Source organism: Mercenaria mercenaria, chromosome 2 (assembly GCF_021730395.1).
Source record: "Mercenaria mercenaria strain notata chromosome 2, MADL_Memer_1, whole genome shotgun sequence".
Taxonomy (NCBI): Eukaryota; Metazoa; Mollusca; class Bivalvia; order Venerida; family Veneridae; genus Mercenaria; species Mercenaria mercenaria.
Window position 1 is genome coordinate 71,376,151 of NC_069362.1, and position 20,834 is coordinate 71,396,984.

At 36.3% G+C, this 20,834-nt stretch overlaps 2 protein-coding genes across 2 annotated transcripts in view; one reads left to right on the forward strand and one right to left on the reverse strand.

Annotated features, from left to right (window-relative positions):
• The first annotated feature begins 3,995 nt into the window (after window positions 1–3,995).
• On the forward strand, window positions 3,996–10,588 carry LOC128549548 (uncharacterized). Its single transcript, XM_053526474.1, has 3 exons — window positions 3,996–4,144; window positions 6,179–7,228; window positions 9,935–10,588. Exons 1-2 carry the CDS (start codon window positions 3,996–3,998, stop codon window positions 6,963–6,965), a joined length of 936 nt encoding a protein of 311 aa, XP_053382449.1. The 3' UTR covers window positions 6,966–7,228; window positions 9,935–10,588.
• Window positions 10,589–17,452: 6,864 nt separating this feature from the next.
• The window catches only part of LOC123564268 (protein Njmu-R1-like), a 29,025-nt gene continuing 25,643 nt past the window's right edge, over window positions 17,453–20,834 (reverse strand). Inside the window, exon 9 of the mRNA XM_045357685.2 lies at window positions 17,453–20,683. Within this exon, the coding sequence (XP_045213620.2) occupies window positions 20,551–20,683 (133 nt within the window). The 3' untranslated portion in view covers window positions 17,453–20,550. The remainder of the gene's footprint in view (window positions 20,684–20,834) is intronic.

Here is a 20,834-nt window from a genome sequence, read left to right on the forward strand (position 1 = left end):
TGGCCTCTAGAGTGTTAACAAGCTTTTCCTTTGATTTGACCTACTGACCTAGTTTCTGACCCCAGCTGACCCAGATTTAAAGTTGACCTAAAGATCACCAAGATAAACATTCTGACCAAGTTTCATTAAGATACGGTCATAAATGTGGCCTCTACAGTGTTAATTAGCTTTTCCTTTGATTTGACTGGGTGACCTAGTTTTTGATCCTACATGACCCAGATTCGAAGCTGACCTTAGGATCATCAAGTTTAACATTCTGACCAAGTTTCATGAAGATAAATTCATAAATGCGGCCTCTACAGCGTTAAAAAGCTTTTCCTTTGATTTGACCTGGTGACCTAGTTTTTGACCCCAGATGACCCAATATCAAACTCGTCCAAGATTTTATTGAGGGTAACATTCTGACCAAGCTTCATTAAGCTTGGGCCAAAATTGTGACCTCTAGAGTGTTAACAAGCTTTTCCTTTGATTTGACCTGGTGACCTAGTTTTTGATCCCAGATGACCCAATATCGAACTCGTCCAAGATTTTATCGAGGGTAACATTCTGACTAAGTTTCATTAAGATTGGGCCAAAAATGTGACCTCTAGAGTGTTAACAGTCAAATTGTTGACGACGGACGGACGGACGGACGGACGGACGACGACGGACACAGGGTGATCACTAAAGCTCACCTTTGAGCACTTCGTGCTCAGGTGAGCTAAAAATACACACCGCGGCTAACAGAGACATTGACAAATGCCGGTAGTTAAGTAGAAGCATATTTAAAACTTTTCGGGTCAATCCGTCAGTTCGTTGAATAACCGGAAGCTTGCTTTGTTTACCAAAACACACGCTGAAGGTCAGATTAAAACAAGTGAATGAAGTATTGCCATGCAATACAAAGTCCCCTACTGGAAGGCACCTAATTTTTTCTACTGCAGTATAACATAATGAACTGATATCTGTCAATGATGTATAAACAATATTGTACTACATATACAATATGTTATAACATTATAACAACACACTTGGATTAAAATGTGCATAGACGCTATATAAAAACCCACAGTTGTTTTCATATTGAATTTTTTTGGCTGATTATAAAAATGTTATCATGTAAGTTATTTATAGTAACAACAAAGGGAAATTAATCTTTAAAAAAAAAAAAAAAAAAAAAAATTAATAATATAAGTCCACAAGAAACTCTTTACCAGGTAGAGATAGGTCAAAATACACCTAAAAATTGGATGTAACATGCATGCTGTACCACAGAAAAGTGGTCTCGATTTTTCTCTACTGCCAGTAATAAAAAAGTTACAAATAAAATCTATTTATAGTAACAACAAAGGGATGTAATTCTAAAAACAAGGGTGCCTCATGGTGGTGAACATTTGGTCCAAGTTACATCAAAATCCCTCCAAGCATGAAGAAGAAATGTTCCATACAAAGTCATTCTTGAATTTGACCTTTGACTTCTAAATATGACCTTGACCTTAGACCTAGGGACCTGGTTCTTGCGCATGACATGTTGTCTCATCCAGGGGAATATTTGTGCCAACTGATATCTAAATCCTGCTTTGCATGACAAAGTTATAGACCGGACAGGAAAAAAATCCTCTTGACCTTTGATCTCAAAGTGTGACCTTGACCTTTAAGCTAGGGTACTGGGTGTTGCGCATGACATGTCGTCTCATCATGGGAAACATTTGTGCCAAGTAATATTAAAATCCCTTCATGGATGGCACAGTTATGGACGGGACAGGAAAAAAACTCTGTTGACCTTTGACCCCCAATTGTGACCTTGACCTTTGAGCTAGGGGTCCGGGATTTGCGTATGACACGTCGTCTCATCATGGGGAACACTTGTGCTAAGTAATATTAAAATCCCTTAATGAATGTCAGAGTTATGGACCGGACACGAAACAGACCCTGTTCATGCTATGTTAACATTTGACTGCTAAGTGTGACCTTGACCTTTGAGCTAGGGGTCTGAAAGTTGTGCATGACATATCGTCTTATTATGAGGTACATTTGTGCCAAGTAATATTAAAATCCCTTCATAGTGGGAGAGTTATGGACCGGACAGGAAAAAAACCTTGTTGACCTTTGACCTCCAATTGTGACCTTGACCTTTAAGCTAGGGGTCCAGGTTTTGCGCATGACACGTCGTCTCCTCATGGGGAACATTTGTGCCAAGTAATATTAAAATCTCTTCATGGATGGGAGAGTTATGGACCGGACAGGAAGAAAGCCCTGTTGACCTTTGACCTCCAATTGTGACCTTGACCTCTGAGCTAGGGGTCCGGGATTTGCGCACGACACATCATCTCATCATGGGGAACATTTGTGCCAAGTAATACTAAAATCCCTTCAAGGATGGGAGAGTTGTGGACCGGACAGGAAAAAAGCCCTGTTGACCTTTGACCTCCTATTGTGGCCTTGACCTTTGAGCTAGGGGTCTGGGTTTTGCGCATGACACGTCGTCTCATCATGGGGAACATTTGTGCCAAGTAATATTAAAATCCCTTCATGGATGACAGAGTTATGGACCGGACACGAAATTGCGGACGGACGGAATGACGGAATGACGGAATGACGGAAAAGAGCATTCCTATAGTCCCCAAAACTGGTTTTCAACCAGTAGGGGACTAAAAAGAACACGAAAAATCTAAAAAAACTGTGGATTCACCAGGAATATGCCTAAGTCCTTGGAATATCAAGCTGCAGAATTAAATATCATCATGGATTCAATGGAAATAGCTAGGAAATATTGATCTAGGAGCTGCATAGCATAACAAAATGGATGGAAGTTGGAACACAACTGGCTGGGCTTGGAGTGGGAAAGTACTTCAACGAAAATGCTGGCATATTACGTAAGGTTGAGTTGATGTCTTGTGATAATTAACTAAGACAACAACCAACTAAATGTGCTGTCGCCAGTAAAATCTACCATACCATAGTGAACCAATGGAAAAAAATTAGAGGGAACAGATCTGTAGCTACATGAATGGCAAGGCCTAGCAACCAAGCTGACAAAGGTAACATTATTTCTTTTGCAAATTTAATTATAGCTAGCCAGTTCTATATAGGATTGTCTAGCAGTTCATGCCACGTGTATGGCTTGAATATTAGTATAATCCAGTAATTTTAAAGGCAGCAAAGGGAGGTAATTAAAGAATATATTTCAAGGGAGATAATTTATCTGGAAAAAAAAGAAGTTCGGCACTGTGAGTGATATCGATTTATATCTCACTGCTATTTTCCAGTATTTCACCAATAAGCATAAAATAAATAAATAAATAAATATATATATATATATATATATATATATATATATATAGTGTACACTGCTTAAGAGAATATTCTATTCAGCAGTAACCATTAGCGGTCTTGGCAGTTGGTTTGCTTTATTTAAGTTATTATACTTATAAACCCATGAGAATGTGTGCTTTAGAGTATTATTACACTATTTGGCATGCAGTTACACCATATAATGGTTTATTACCGTTGGCTTTTCTCAAAGCGTAGTGCAATTGTTCATGCAAATTTCACAGTCTACTGTTTGAGAGTTTTGGGTTTTTCCAAATCTATTCGATAGCTTTTCGGGATCTATATTTCTGATTATGCTGCCTACCTGTGTATACACAGCAGTCAAAATGGGTATTATGGTAGCAGTTCAGCTCATACCAACCACACATTTTTTAAAATTTGCCCTTGTAATCAGTCATTATATAAAACACAAAGCCCTGCTGAAAATAAGTTTAGGAATACAAACAGGCTAAAAGGACAATTCGGAGGACGGACATGACTTTCAAGTATTATACCAGGCTCACTGGAATAATAGAGTATCATCAGTTGCCAAACAACGCCAGAAATTGCGACACATCAATAAGCGGACTAAAATGCCTTTGACCGAAGACTTGTTTTGTTCAAAACCTTTGTGATGAAACAAAAACCAGCCTGGAAAATAATACCCCAAATAGAAAAGCCTGGGAAAGAAGCGGCAAATGATCATGGTTCGAATTATACTAGTCAATAAAAGAAGAATAGCTGAAGTAGCAGAACTAAAAGTATCTGACTTTCTGCAAACCCAGAGAAACGATGAAATGGATACGGAGATATTCAATGCCCTGAATGTGCCAGAGAAAATTATCTCCAAATGGTATGTTTTACTTATTATGTTAGGTTCCTATTATCTAATTTGGTCAAAATAGAAAATGTAGTTTTTCAGAAATCTGTTCATTTCCAATGCAATTTATATTTTTTTAGTAGTTATTAAACCGTCATAAATATTTTTGTCTGAGTACACCTAATTATTAAGAATGTAAGCATATTTACCACATCAGCATGAACGTGATAGAAGTTCGAGGCAAGTCTACGAGAGGACTTAGAAATGTTCACATAATATTAAAGCCTGACATGACAGAAGCCCTTGACTACCTTTTAAGGAAAAGAAAAAGTACAAGTCAGTTCTTGTTCTGCAGATATTTAATTTTGTTTAATTATGTTAATAGTGCTATGCTGGTTACAATACCCCACCCAATCATGAACGCTAGACAACCAAACTCTTGTCATAAAATTCACAAAACGTATTAGTGTTTCACTTTAAATATTAGTAACAGTTAAATTATAAAAATAAAATGTATCTTTTGTTAAGGTTTTCATAATTAATCATTATAAATATTACTTGTATTTAGTCCAAATGAAAGTAGCATGCACCATGTACTGTCAAACTTGTAATGGCCAGCATATTGGTTAAATCTGACTGGCAGATATTTATTCCGGGAAAAACCTACTTTCATTTTTGACGTCATGTATAGAATGTAAACTTGTATATAAACTAAAAACCGTTTGCTTATAAGAAGCATTCAACCGAAAGAGCTCAAACGAAAGAGTTATATAGAAATTCGAAGAAAGATAGAAAGAGTTAGAACATAGTTCAACTTTAAGAATTTTAAGACAGAAAGAGATGCAGGTATTTTATAGAAATATAGAATAGACAAAATTAAGGAGTATATATAAATTTCGTCTCCCACATAACTCCCCTAAGGGGCCCCATAGAGAGATGACGCAGCATCGACCACAGGCTCATCAGAACGAGGCTAAAACTAAAGGCTTATCGGTCAAACTTTTTCCAAAGTGTTTAAAATCGTGTTTTGAAGTTCGATTTTCATGGAATAAATCATTTTTTTGTACACAAGAGAAAGGATAAAAGTACCATATTTGGAAGGATATTAAACAAATTAGGTAAGTTTGTCCATAAATGGAATATTTAATCAAAATTTTATTATTACACGGTTGGTAACATTGTTCTTTGTTCTGAGCACGTGTTGGCATCACGTCCGGAAAAAAGGGAAATTTGATTTGGATAAAAAATAAAATACAGGGCGAACGAAGAGTCGTTATGGTCATAACGATGCTGTTATGAATTATTACTGATATATTCCAGCGTAAATCGCAAAAATTAGAAAGACAAGTATCAGATTGGTTAGACGACGTTATGTACGAATCGTGCAGAACGCGAATCGCAGGCGATACTTTGATCAAATATTAAAAGTTTTATACTTAGGCAGCGGGGATCGCTGTATTTAATCGAGTACAATATGGCAAAACAATTCACCTTGGGAAAAAAGGTTTTTTGTAGGTACAATAGAAGCGTAAATCGCAAAAAGAATGATAATGTTCAGAGGCGTGAAACGAAACAAAGAAAAACATATATTTATCAGCGTGAAACGCAAAAAACATATTGAAAATTAGCGTGAATCGCAAAAATGATTATGAAAAATTGATATTTATTTTCACGACCACCAAGACCAAACATTTAAGTAAGTATATGATTATGTAATTTTCAGAATGGCGAGTGGTCAGGGTGAAACCCGGCAAGAGGAAAATTTGGCAAATGTCCAGGGCGGAAGCAATGAAAAATAGAATGCGTGGTGGGGACCCTGGAGAGGAAATTAGAGGAATTTAGCAAAGCGGCTCAGTCAATTAAGACGCTATCAGACACGGTCACATGCCTTTAATCGGAAGTGAAATCACTAAAGCGAAAAGCAAATTCGCCGGCCGAAGAAACATCATCGGGGCCTTCGACGGGGAAAAAGAGTCTTGTTTCGAATTCGGACGAGGACGATAGGCAGGAGAGTGCACGAGGCACCGAAAAGGGGAAAGCAAATGACGCAGAATCGGTACATTCTAGTGGGGAAGAATGGGAAGATTATTTCGATCAGGATTCAAACCAAAATGACGACGAATTCTCAGACTTAGAGGGTTTTTTCGAAGAACAACAAGAAACGGGGGAAACTGTATGTGAAAAATTAGCTGGCATTGTGAATAGAGCGTTACGGGGGGAAAATGATAGCGGAGACATGGAAAAATTGAAAACACTTAAAGAAAAATACAAGAGACCCCACAACTTACAGAATTTACAGGTGCCTAAAGTTGACGAAATTCTGTGGAGGAACCTCCGGAAGGACGTAAAGTCGGTAGACTACCTGCATCAGCGGACAATAACTAACACCAATTTCGGATTAATACCGGTCCTTAGGGCCATTCAAGCCCTCAATGACAAGGACGCCTCGAAGGCTCAGAAATTCCTAATGGATGCAGTAAAAATTTCCTGTCTGACAGTCAAAACAACAAATGCAATACGAGCGAACAACATAAAAAAGGAAATCCTGCCAAAATACAAGACGGCATGCAACAATCCCCCTTCAACAGAACACTTATTTGGCGACAACCTGACTGAGGAATTCAAGAAAATGGACAGTGGCAAATTGAATGCCACCGTATCTCAACAGCCTTTTTTAGGGATGAAGGGAGCTGCGTACAGCAGCTACAACCAACAGAACCAGAGAATGAAATTCAAAGTGACACCAAATCGGTCACAGTACCAGCAAGGGAAGAGAATAAATCTCGGACGACCGAACAGATTTCCGCAGGCAAGGAAACAACAACAACAACAACAACAACAACACCGGAAGTAAACAGTGTGAGTAATATTTTTAATTACGTTTCAATAAACACTACTGAAAATTTTTATGCGGGGAAAACCAAACTTTATTTGGAAAATTGGACACGAAACACAAATGACCCTTGGATATTACAAACTGTATCAGGTTACAAAGTTGAAATTCTATCACTTCCGGTACAGAATTATGTACCGTCACCCTTAAAATTTTCGTCGGAAGAGTTGTTAAAAATAGACGATGAATTGGATAGATTTATCAAACAGGGTATTATAGAAGAGGTAAATGGGACAGATAGGAATGAATTTATATCCAATATTTTTACGAGACCTAAAAAAGATGGACGAGTCAGGGTTATTCTAAACTTGAAAAAATTCAAAGAAACTTATGCAAAAAATTCATTTTAAAATGGAAACTTTGAACACAGCTATCAACGCTATGAGGGAAAATTGCTATTTTGGTTCGGTAGACTTATCAGATGCGTACTATTCAGTACCAATATGTGAAACAGATAGAAAGTTCTTTAGATTTTACCACCCTACCAAAAATAAAAAGTTCCAATTCACGTCCTTGGTTATGGGGTTAGCAACATCACCTAGAGTGTTCACAAAACTGCTTAAACCGGTTTTTGCGTCATTACGAAGCATGGGACACATTAGCACAATATTTATTGATGATAGTTGTTTAGTGGGATTAAATTATGGGAGCTGTCTTGAAAATATCAACAAAACTGTACAATTGATGGATTCACTAGGATTGACTATAAATCGTGATAAATCAGTACTGATACCAAGTCAGAAAATTGTTTTTCTAGGGTTTGAACTTTGTTCAGTGACAATGTGTATTCGCCTGACCCGGAACGTTGTGCAGATATTATAAACTGTTGCAAAGAAATACTCCTCAAAAAACGGATTACAATAAGGGTTTTTTCAAAAATGATAGGAAAATTGGTCGCTGCAGAGCCAGGGGTTGAGTACGCACCACCCTATTATAAATCTTTAGAACAGATAAAAGAACAAGAATTGAAAAAACATAGAGGGAATTTTGACAGCTTTATGAATGTACCAATAGAATGTCATGATACTTTACACTGGTGGATTATCAATTTGCCCACATCTTATAAGAAAGTCACGCATGGTGCACCAGAAATAATACTATACTCTGATGCATCGGGTTCAGGCTGGGGAGGCTTCAATGAAACTGCGAATATACGCACAGGGGGTCTTTGGAGCGCTTCTGAACAAGACTTGCATATTAACATCTTGGAATTAAAAGCTTGTCAATTAACATTAATGTCCCTTTTGAAAGAGAACAGCAACTCACATTAGAATATATATGGACAACACTACTAGTTGTGCCTATATAAATAAGTATGGGGAAAAACATACAAATCTGAACAAAATAGCACGTGAAATATGGGTTTGGTGCATTGAACGAGAAATTTATGTCAGCGCTGCTCATATTCCAGGGCGAAATAATGTGGAAGCAGATAAGTTGTCTCGAATTAAAAACTAGAAAATGCTTTTGTAAAAAAGCGCATGTCTCCCCCAATGCAAAGTCCTATAGGCAAGAAGTCAATAGGGGTCAGGAGCGAAAGTCAAAGAGACACTGATTGTTGGCTGCTATAGGGATCATCTACTTGGCATGTCCAGTCATCCCGCTAAATTTCAACACTCTTGGCCTAGTGGTTCTCAAGTCACTGTTCAGGCTCCCGTGACCTTGATCTTTGATCAAGTGACCTCAAAATAAATAGGGGTCATCTACTCTGCATGTCCAATCATCCTATTAAGTTTCAACATTGTAGGTCAAGTGGTTCTCAAGTTATTTCCAAAAAATGATTTTACATGAACAGGTCACTTTGACCTTGACCTTTAATAGACTGACCCCAAAATCAATAGGGGTCATCTACTCCGCATGTTCAATCATCCTATGAAGTTTCAACATTCTGGGTCAAGTGGTTCTCAAGTTATTCATCGGAACTGGTTATCAATGGTCAGGCCCCTGTGACCTTGACCTTTAACAGAGTGACTCCAAAAACAATAGGGGTCATTTACTCTGCATGAACAATCATCCTATGAAGTTTCAACATTCTGGGTCGAGAGGTTCTCAAGTTATTGATTGGAAATGGTTTTCCATGTTCAGGCCCCTGTGGCCTTGACCTTTAACAGAGTGACCCTAAAATCGTTAGGGGTCATCTACTCTGCATGACCAATCATCCTATGAAGTTTCATTATTCTGGGTCAAGTGGTTTTCAAGTTACTGACCGGAAATGGTTTTCAATGTTCGGGCCCCTGTGACCTTGACCTTTCACAGAGTGAACCCAAAATCGATAGGGGTCATCTACTTTGCATGTACAATCATCCTATGAAGTTTCAACATTCTGGGTCAAGTGGTTCCCTAGTTATTGATCAGAAATGGTTTTCAATGTTCAAGCCCCTGTGACCTTGACCTTTGACAGAGTGACCCCAAAATCAATAGGGGTCATCTACTCTTCATGATCAATCATCCTATGAAGTTTCAACATTCTGGGTCAAGTGGTTCTCTAGTTATTGATCGGAAATGGTTTTCAATGTTCAGGCCCCTGTGACCTTGACCTTTGACGGAGTGACCCCAAAAACAATAGGGGTTGTCTACTCCAGCAGCCCTACAACCCTATGAAGTTTGAAGGTTCTAGGTCAAATGGTTCTCCAGTTATTGCTCGGAAATGAAGTGTGACGTACGGACGGACGGAAGGACGGACGGACAGGGCAAAAACAATATGTCTCCTGGGGGAGACATAATAAAGATACGGAATGGTCAATAAAACCAGAATTATTTGAACAGATTCAGTCAACTTTCCCAGGGTTAACATTAGACCTTTTTGCATCCAGATTAAATTTTAAACTGCCAAGGTACGTGTCAAGACATCCAGACCCGGATGCTATCGGTATAGATGCTTTTTCATTAACCTGGAACAGTGAGTTTTATTTAATTTTTCCACCTTTCAGTTTAACACCAAAGATACTGAGGAAAATAACAGAGGACGGGGGAAAGGCAGTTTTGGTAGCACCCATATGGACAACGCAGAGTTGGTGGCCATGCTTACTCCAGCTCATCAAAGGCCTCTGCTATCAGCTGCCACATCCGGGTCAGAGCCTTTACCTACCGTCAAACCCACAGTACAAACATCCGCTGAAGGCAATGAATCTCTGTCTTTTTTATATATCAGCAGAGCACTTAAACGTAAGGGAGTCCCGAAATCAGACAAGAATACAGTCTTACACTCTTGGAGAGGAAGTACCAAAAAACAATATGATTCATACATCACAAAATGGATTGACTTCTGTGAGGGGGAAATTAATCCCATTCATCCCAACATAAACCAGGTATTAAAATTTTTGAGCGAATTATTTGATAAGGGGATGGAGTACCGAACTTTAGGGGTTGCGCGCTCAGCGTTAAGTGTATTTTTAACAAGAGCTGTCCATAAGACAGCCAAGCTCGACTATTCGAAATATTGTCACAGAAGCTGGAAATTATTACCCAAAATGTTAAATATCAAAAGAGTTTTAAGTTCAAAAGGGGACATATCAGAGTTATGGGACTTGATGCTATCAACTAGTTTTATAACCCCGAAGAAACATGTTAAGTTTCAATTCAATATCTGCATTAGTTTTGGGGATAGTAAGTTGCATGTAAAACTTTAACCAGAATTTTCTATGTCCAAAAGGGGGCATAATTTGCTCAAAATACATGTTAAGAGTTATGGAACTTGACCCAGTGAGGTAGGTAATTGATCTAGAAAAAGAATAAATAAGTTCCAAATCTATATGCCTTTTAGTAATAGCTGTATGTACTTGCACGCAAAACTTTAACCAGAATTTTCTAAGTCCAAAAGGGGGCATAATTTGGCCAAAATACATGCCAGAGTTATGGGACTTGACCCAGTGAGGTAGGTAATTGATCTAGAAAAAGAAAAAATAAGTTTCAAATCTATATGCCTTTTAGTAATAGCTGTATGTACTTGCACGCAAAACTTTAACCAGAATTTTCTAAGTCCAAAAGGGGGCATAATTTGGCCAAAATACATGCCAGAGTTATGGGACTTGACCCAGTGAGGTAGGTAATTGATCTAGAAAAAGAAAAAATAAGTTTCAAATCTATATGCCTTTTAGTAATAGCTGTATGTACTTGCACGCAAAACTTTAACCAGAATTTTCTAAGTCCAAAAGGGGGCATAATTTGGCCAAAATGAAGGTCAGAGTTATGGGACTTGGTGCTATCAACTAGTTTTATAACCCCGAAGACACATGTGAAGTTTCAATTCAATATCTGCATTAGTTTTGGAGATAGTAACTTGCATGTAAAACTTTAACCAGAATTTTCTAAGTCCAAAAGGGGGCATAATTTGCTCAAAATACATGTTAGAGTTATGGAACTTGACCCAGTGAGGTTGGTAATTGACCTAGAAAAAGAATAAATAAGTTTCAAAGCTATATGCCTTTAAATGATAGCTGTATGTACTTGCATGCAAAAACTTAACCAAGGTGTGACGCCGACGCCGACGCCAGGGTGAGTAGAATAGCTAGACTATTCTTCGAATAGTCGAGCTAAAAATATGTGGAAATATAGACATCAACAATTTTGAGGAAGTGAAAAGATTCATGAAGGGTGCCTTTACTAAGAAACCAGCTTTCCCAAGATATCAAACAACTTGGGATGTGAATATAGTTTTGAGATATTTGAGCACTTTAAAAGAGGTAAATCTGTTGCAGTTGTCGTGTAAACTTTGCATGTTGTTTTTGTTATTAACTGCACAAAGAGGACAGAACCTACATTTATTGACTATGGATGACATTTCATTATTCTCTGATAAAGTAATTATCACAACAAACCATTTATTGAAACATTCAAAACCAGGACATCATACAGAAGTAATTACGTTAAAGTCTTTTAAAAAAGATGATAAACTGTGTATTGTTAAAATTTTAGGACAATATTTAACACGTACAAAACATTTGAGAGTTGATGACAAATTGCTGGTTAGTACTATAAAACCCCACAAAGCAGTATCTAAAAGTACCATTTCAAGATGGATAAAATTAGTGTAAATGAAAGCTGGTGTACATAGTTCATTTGCACCACATAGTGTACGTGCAGCCTCTACATCAAAAGCAAAATTGCAGGGGGTTCCTATGGAAACAATAATAAGAACAGTGGGTTGGACAAATGCTAGTACATTTGCTAAGTATTATGACAAACCTATTGTCAAGGAACTATCTTTTCAGGAAGGAATATTAATGTTATAATAAACCGATGTAATTGTTCAATGTTATAATGTGAATATTGGATAAATTTAGTTTTACAATGTTATTTGGTTAGTAGTTATATATTCACTTAAGGTTTTTCAAGGATCAATCTCTAAAATCTCTATGGGGCCCCTTAGGGGAGTTATGTGGGAGACGAAATTATAAAATTAAACGAGACTTACCTGTAAGGTGAAGTTTAGTTGTAATTTTGTCGACCACAAACTCCCCAGGGGGCACATACCCACCCTCCCATCCCTGGGTTGATCCTTCTCAAAACAGGAGACATTCCATTAGGTCAGGAACACATCCTATACCCTAAAACTCTGAAGACTGATGAGCCTGTGGTCGATGCTGCGTCATCTCTCTATGTGCCCCCTGGGGAGTTTGTGGTCGACGAAATTACAACTAAACTTCACCTTACAGGTAAGTCTCTTTTAATTTTATAATTTTGGTCTATGGAAAAATAAATATTGAAGTACAGAGCTCCAGATAAGCTTTTGGTGCAATTGGGTATTTACCCATCACTTTTTGTCTGAATTGGGTATTGGAAATTTGAATTGGGTAAAAATAATATCATTACCCAGCCTTTTCAGAAGTAATTGGGTATTTGCTAAAACCAATTGGGTATTTTACCAGTCTCGCACTAACAATTGAGTATTTTTTTGCTTACAGTATACATGGTGTATATCATTAAACAGGACTGACTAAGTATTTTAATGGCGCCCTTCAATGTTTAATACAAAAATGTATTTAAAATTGTAATGAATGTTTTATACTGTTGTTTTCTTTTTTAATTTTAATGCAGTCTGAGATCAGTTCATCCACAATATCCCGAACGATGTGGTCACCACAATATGCATTCTCCCAAAAGATGTCATCCAGTATTGGTGACACTACATCGTCACAAACAGATAACTGTCATTGTTGAACAGCAAAATATTCCACAAATTTGTTTGTTTGTGCTGCAACAATGTTTTTTTCCTGCAACCTCTTTACATTTTATCGGCGTAAAATTGTTTACAAAGCGTCCAAATAACACCGATCAGCCGACTGAATGGTCCTGTGATTTTTCCGATAAACTGCAACCTGTTCTGCGGTAACGTATAACCAGTCAGTCAAATCTAGCGTTAAAGTCTCGTACCCGTTCTAGTTATAAGAAAAATGCGATACGCAAGCTATTTTTTACGAATTGGATATTAGGAATTTTACTTGCGTTTCAGTACGCACACTGTATGAATTCAATTGGGTTTTCTGCAATTTTAATTGCGTAAATACGCAAATACGCAGCTTATCTGGAGCTCTGGAAGTATTTGAAGAATTTAATTTGATTATTGGCCGTCCTAACAATATGTTTCACAGATATTCATGTTTTATGAAGTGCTGATTGAAATAAACCAATTCTGTTGAGATATTTATTTATTCCAGCAAGTGTACACTGCTTAAGAGAATGTACTATTCAGCAGTAACCATTAACGGTCTTGGCAGTTGGTTTGCTTTATTTGTTATCATTAGGGGTGGGCGATATACCGCGGTAGACCGGTTATTGCGATGTTTTTCCTGACGATACGATATTGCGATATGATTTTCGAATACCGGTTATTTTATAACATTAAGTAACACTAACGTAAACCAAGAAGATTCACAAAAAAAAAACCCTTTCCTTGCCAGCACGATTCAACTTTGTTTTCATTTTTCTCCTTTCATTTCCAGTGCAGGTAGCAGACTGGTTTACAGGTATTTTACGGACCCAATTCCACATAATAAAACCAATAAGAAAATTTAGATAGATATAGTTTCGTATTTGTCAGCGACTCATTAGTAATTTTTCTATCAACTAGAATTTATTATTCATACAGCAGCTATACCACTTTCCTCGTTTATAATCGGTGAATTGAGCAACCTGTGTTATATGATTGTATCCGTAAACCGAATGTAGTGCCGCACAATAAACTAAATAATATTTTGACACAGTCTACTTTTGCTTTTAAATATCCGGTAATCTTGTCAAAACTTTTATTTTTTTGTTTACTGGTATTTTTATTTATTGAGAAGGTCGAGCAAAGACTCGTGTTCTTGATACTAGTCATTTTACTCATTTTTAATTGAATAAATTGAAAAAAGAACAGTATGATTCGTCATGTTTTTGTTCATTAAATAACTGGTACAATATATCGCAGTATATTGCAATATCCACATACAATATTGTAATATATCGCAATACCAATTTTCGTGGCAATACCCACCCCTAGTTATCATACTTATAAACCCATGAGAATGTGTGCTTGAGAGTATCATTACTGTATTCAGCATGCAGTTATGCCATATAATGGTTTATTACCGTTGGCTTTTCTCAAAGGGTAGTGCACTAGTTCACGCAAATTTCATGCTTGGGAGTATTATTACACTATTTAGCATGCAGTTAATCCATTTAGTTAACACCATTGCAACCAAATTTTCATATATTAACCTCCTATGATTCCAATATGGCTGACCAGCCGGCAACCTTAATTGGGGCCGTAGATAGGATTGGACCACAAAGAAGTATTCTGCTGACGACAAAGAAATATTCTGCTGACGACAAAGAAGTATACTAAAATGATTACCATAAAAATAAACATTTGCGACTGTTTATATTTGTGTGGGCAAAGGATCAGCCATAGTTATTCAATACAGAGGATGTTATGAAATGTCAATACCGTTTACACCATTAACTGATACACCAGCCAGCCTTTGTACGAGGAACAATGTCTTACAAGATCAAGACAATTTAACTTCATGAACAAGAGCTCTCACTATTGCTAACAAATGCCCCCAAAGCATCCCCAAGAATGCTACAGTTGTCTGCAGTTGTTGACATTAAGGTCAGAGACATGTCTCCTGCACCAATAGCAGCGAATGATCCAAATCCAATCTGAAACCAGTCAGTGGACAACTCGTCCCCAGATATGCATCTGCCAAGTTCAAAAAGTGAGACGAGAAGTCAAAACCAAACACAGGACACAATATATAACAGGTCAAACAGAAATGTAAACCGCCTGCCTATTTGAATTATTATATTACATATTGAAACAATAATTAAAGATATTCTACTGAAATCCTTGAATCCAGGAACGCAAGTTTTAAAGAGTAATTGACACATTACTTAGTTACATTGTATTAATCTAGTCTAAGGTCCAGTTTCTGAATCTCTGATCGTTTAAGTGTTGATGTTGTTTCTTCAAAAATCGGACTTTAATTCATCTAATACTTGTTGATCAAATCTAAGACAAAAAGGGATGCTGATATAGCTTGCTAGCAATATCTTTAGTGGTCGCTTACCTAATAAAAACGTTCTGCAAACGCTTATCTGATGTTTTTGTTTTCAAGAGTTTAAACCCTAAAGGTACCTAAGCAACACAGTCAACAAAAGTGCAACTCTGTTTCTCAGTCAAAGTTGTTCAGAAATTGAACGATGAAAACTTTTTGAAGATGGACACAGTTGCATATAAGTTTTAAAAGTTAAATTACTGTAGGAATGCCCTTTTTAGAAGTTAATAAATTTGTTGCACTATTTCTTGTATAGATTTGACCTTTCTGTTAAAATTCTTCATGGTCACAATCAACTTTTCGCTTCAGCATAGTGTCATCATGTTTCAAGGATCAAATGAACACCCTGATGAAATGTTGGAAAATGTTGATAGTTTAGATATGGTTATGTAACTTATTTAAAAAGGTCACTGTTCTGCATCAAGCAGCTTTTTTGCTTATATTTTTCACAGCTCAGAAAACAATTGGTTATTTCAGTGGCAAAATATTGAAAGTTTCATGTATATTTGATTTTTTTTGTTTGTTCAGTATCAAACTACCTTATCTGTTGTACAAAGTGATACCAAACTTTATTCAGCCTCAAGAAGTATGCACAATTACTCTTCATCATCAAGATAGATTTCTACTGAAGGATGGCAACATAAACATTATTCATTTATGACGAAACTGACAGTTCTGGAAGAATGGAAGAATTATAGCAGAGACTGATGTTTTGTTCCAGTTCAAATTGTATCTGTATATATTTATTTTCCACAGACTTGAAATCAAAATAACTTAAGGAGTAAATGCAGATAAATTATACATATTTCTGTATAGATATATATAATTACATTTTCAAGCATAGATTTGCGCAACTATATCATTGAAATAGTTGGACAACCAAAATTTTCTCATGGCCACCATGACATAGAGGATATTTGTTTGTTTTAGTGTAAGATCGAAATATATTTCACCGAGTGAACAGTAAAATGCAATATTTTCACGAGTGGCGCAGCCACGAGTGAAAATGTAAATTATGGTGTTCACGAGTGAAATATATTTCGATCTTACACTGACACAAACAAATTTTCTATTTATTTTATGCATTTTTTTAAAGGTTTTAACCAAATTATATCCAGTTTGTCCGAGCAACGTCACGTGAATCGCATCATGACGTCATAATGTCGTGACGTCAGGATATCTTTGTAGAAAAAGTAAATAGTTCTATTACGTTTCCTGATTTCTTTTACGTCTTATCATGATAGAATGTAAATATTTATGATCCTGTTATTATTTTTTATGCATCTACTAAGTATACCTTTACTAAAGAATATTTTGCAAGGAATTTTCTATCATTTATAATTCATATTTCTTCGCAGTCAAGTGTAGTTCCGTACCAATGAAAAATAAAAATGACATTTTCACTGTTTGCAACAGTGAAAATATCAAATTTTTTTCACTGATAAATTTCAGTATTTCACTGAAGAGCATAAAATAATCATTAGTTAATGGTACAGGTGGTCACTCAGCTGAAAATATCAGTATTTATTCCTGTCACAGTCTAGTTATTAAACACAGTCCCTGCAAGATTTCTGTTAATAGCTTGTTCTCAAAATTGCTCATCCTTAATTTCAGATGCTGAAAAAAACTACAAATTTTCAAATCATTTGCTATTAGCTATTTAGGAAAGAGATATGAGCCGTGCCATGAGAAAACCAACATAGTGGGTATGCGACCAGCATGGATCCAGACCAGCCTGCGCATCCGCGCAGTCTGGTCAGGCTCCATGCTGTTCGCTTTCAAAGCCTATTACAATTAGAGAAACCGTTAGGGAACAGCATGGATCCTGACCAGACTGCGCGGATGCGCAGGCTGGTCTGGATCCTTGCCGGTCGCATATCCACTATGTTGGTTTTCTCATGGCACGGCTCATATGTAACCAAGTGATCATATTCAACACGAAAATTCACTTTTATTATGTTTTCGTCTGCTTTTACAAAGTTTTGCAGTTCAAAAATTTGTCTACAGATAGTGGAATAGTACTTTCTATATATTTTTAGATTTATACAACAATGTATATGTATATGATAAAATTTACATCTTCAAAGTTGTTAAGATGGCAGTACATCAGTACTGTATGACAGTTGTTAACAAACCAAACAGACTGGAGGAACTTGATCAGAACGACTAACAAATTTGCAAGAAGTAGCTTAAAAGTAGAAATAGCCTTATAAATTCTAAGTACTTGATCTCTAAAGGAGGTCTTACTGAAGCAAGTGATCAACAAAATTGAAAAACCTACAGCAACATCTATCTTAAATCAATCTTCTGTTCTGACATAGAAAGTTTTAATTCTTATGTACATACAAAATCACTGCTAAATCATAAATGCATGATAAAATTCCTCATGTCAAAATTTTTCAGGTGATCATTATATGTTTTATACCGAATTATCTGAAAATAAAGATATGTTTAAAAGAATGAAAGGATCAAATTGAACATATGGAAATTTTGTCCTTATTCCTTGCATTGTATCTAAATGCTCCAAATGCTCTGTATATTTTTTAAGGATAAGTAAATATCATCATCAGAGAACAACTGCATATAAATAACACCTGGCATAATATGTTTGGTCTTTGTCAAAATCATAGGTATTCTTAGCAATTAGTAACATGCTGGCAAATATTGCACAATCATGTAAATATTGCACAATCATAAATTTCGCCAATATCTCATAATCTTATACTGTACTACTGACTGTGAAAGAGTCAGTGCATATTCTTCAAAATTATCAAAACTCGAAGTATTTACATGAGGTGTTCAACTTATATTTAAACAATCTGAACTCCTCTGAGGGGCTTTGTAGTGTGCTTCTGCAGCTGTATCTTCAGAGCTCTCCTTACACCGTAGTTCATACTTGGTATCCATTCCTCAGAAGTTATAACACTGACTTCCCTAGTTTTAAGACTTTCAATGTTTGTTCAAATGTACAGCTAGATACACTGTGTTGCCGCAACAATATGTTTAAGTCAGATCTTCTGGAAAAAGTTTAAGTACATCTTTGTTCACAAAAGGTTTAAAATCTGGAATTCACTTTAGTGCTTAAATATACTGATAGCTCCAAGGTTTAAAGTCTGGAATTCACTTTAATTAGTGTTTATATATGCTCCAATCCCAGTCTTGCCTGTTCAAGACACCAGCCTCTGCCAAAAGTCCTGCAGTTAAAGACATGCTTAATGATCTTCAGTTTCTCATGGTCATTGTCACTTTTTCTTATGTAGAACAGTGGTCTTCACTATACGTTCTCATCAAACACAACAAAGTTGTTTCAGTACAGATTCCACAATTTCTTAACAGCCTCCAGGAAAATACCCTTAATGTGTAGTTTTCTACACTGTTACACTGGGTGGATCTTTCTTTTTTTTTTTTGGTAACTCTGCACCCAAAATTTAAGAAATGATGTAGTAAACAGCTCCAAGAGAAAATCCAAACTTCACTCACATGTGTCTTTAAGGCATTGAACTGACCTCTGAGTTCATGAGATAAATCTGTAATCTGTAGTTTTTTGGAAATTTCCTGTGTTTCAACAATATGATTTTCTGTTGCACAAAAAGCCATCACAATGATGAACATTCCAAAGCAACATTTTATCCAAGGTCTTTCATCACTTTTCCAATACTCCCTCATGAATTGTAAGTCTTCAAAGGCATAAGCACTACACCCTCTAATTAATCACGTATCATTTTATATTTTTCAAACAAAGAATATGTATCTATAAAATACTGTGATGATGGAAAAAAGTCTTAAACAAATTTGAAATTCTTGTGCATGCTTCTCAGAAATTCAAATTTTATGCATCTCTGCTATAAGTTGAACACCTCCTGTAGAATCACATTCTTAAGCTTAAACTGAAGGGTGTGAGTCATATCTGAAAGAGGACCTTAATAAGCCTCTATTTCAAATATCATCATTTCCTGACTTGATTCACCGGACAACCTTTAATCATACAACATACTCTTCAATAAATAAAGTGTCAAAATTGCATGTCAAAAACTGAGTCCTAATTTCTAACACTCTTAAATTTTCTAAACCAAATAAAGATAATAAGGAGTTATATGCAATATACAATATAACTCGTCAAATATGACTCATCAACCTTAATAATAACTGTCACATGCATAACACTAAATTGAAAAGTAAAATATATACAAATAATGGTATGAAACACTGATCGTTCAAAATTGCTGGGTACGAGCGGAAAGCTAAGGTATCCATGCTTTGTTTAGATGCCGGAACGAGCCGTGTTTCACTACTGTAATAATAAATATAACACTAACATATTAACATAATTAGTAAGACATGCACAACCTTATCATCTAGAAATATGACTGGGAAATAACTGTATCTGCTTGTCACACATTTCTCTCAAATTAGGTCAATTAAAAATGTCATTTATAGTTTTGGTATATTTTGGATGTAGGTTCTCATTTAATTCTATTTTTATTACTTATATCTAGTAAACTGCATGTCCAGAATTGTATGGATAGGTAACATTTGTGATCAAACAATAGTAACCTGACTTTATTGCCACAGGGAAGCTACTCGTATTTTATAATTTCATTTTACCACATACTCGTAAATAATCCTACTGACAAACATTATCATGACAAGCAGGTGACAGAAATTTTCCAATGCCAAGTATACAAGAGGTATATCACAGAAAGGCACATTAAATATTAGACTAGACAAATCATTAATTCTTCAAACTTTCACTGGTAATATCAGTAGTAAAATCCTTGTCATGGTTTATGAAAAGTAAGTATTCCTTTGCTAGTTAAAGTACATTCCATATGGTATATATGAAAATTATGTATCATGTTAAATATTTCCAAACATTTCAAATAAGTACACATGTAATTTAGTACAGAAGTTGCGTCAAACGTTTGCACCGATAAGACGCACTGAATCGCTGAAGTAACTAGATGGAATGTTGTAACATGTACAAGCCTGGCTATCTGTTGACATCTACCCTAGACTGACCCCTGTTCTTGTATGAAGTCCTGCAAGACTTCCAACACATTGGCAACATCTGTGGCTCCCTCTGTTCTCACATAATGCAGCAAAATTTCACAATTGCCAGAGTCACGCAGAAAGACATACAATCTGAAATAGATGAAGGCATTCCATTGATGGTGGAGGAAGACCCTAGGTACACTTCCAGCATTGTTTCAGGCACTGATTGGGACCCCCACATCGGAGAAGGGCAAGTGACTTGAGGTGCACAATTCTAGACACTATGCCAAGGAGGCACCTA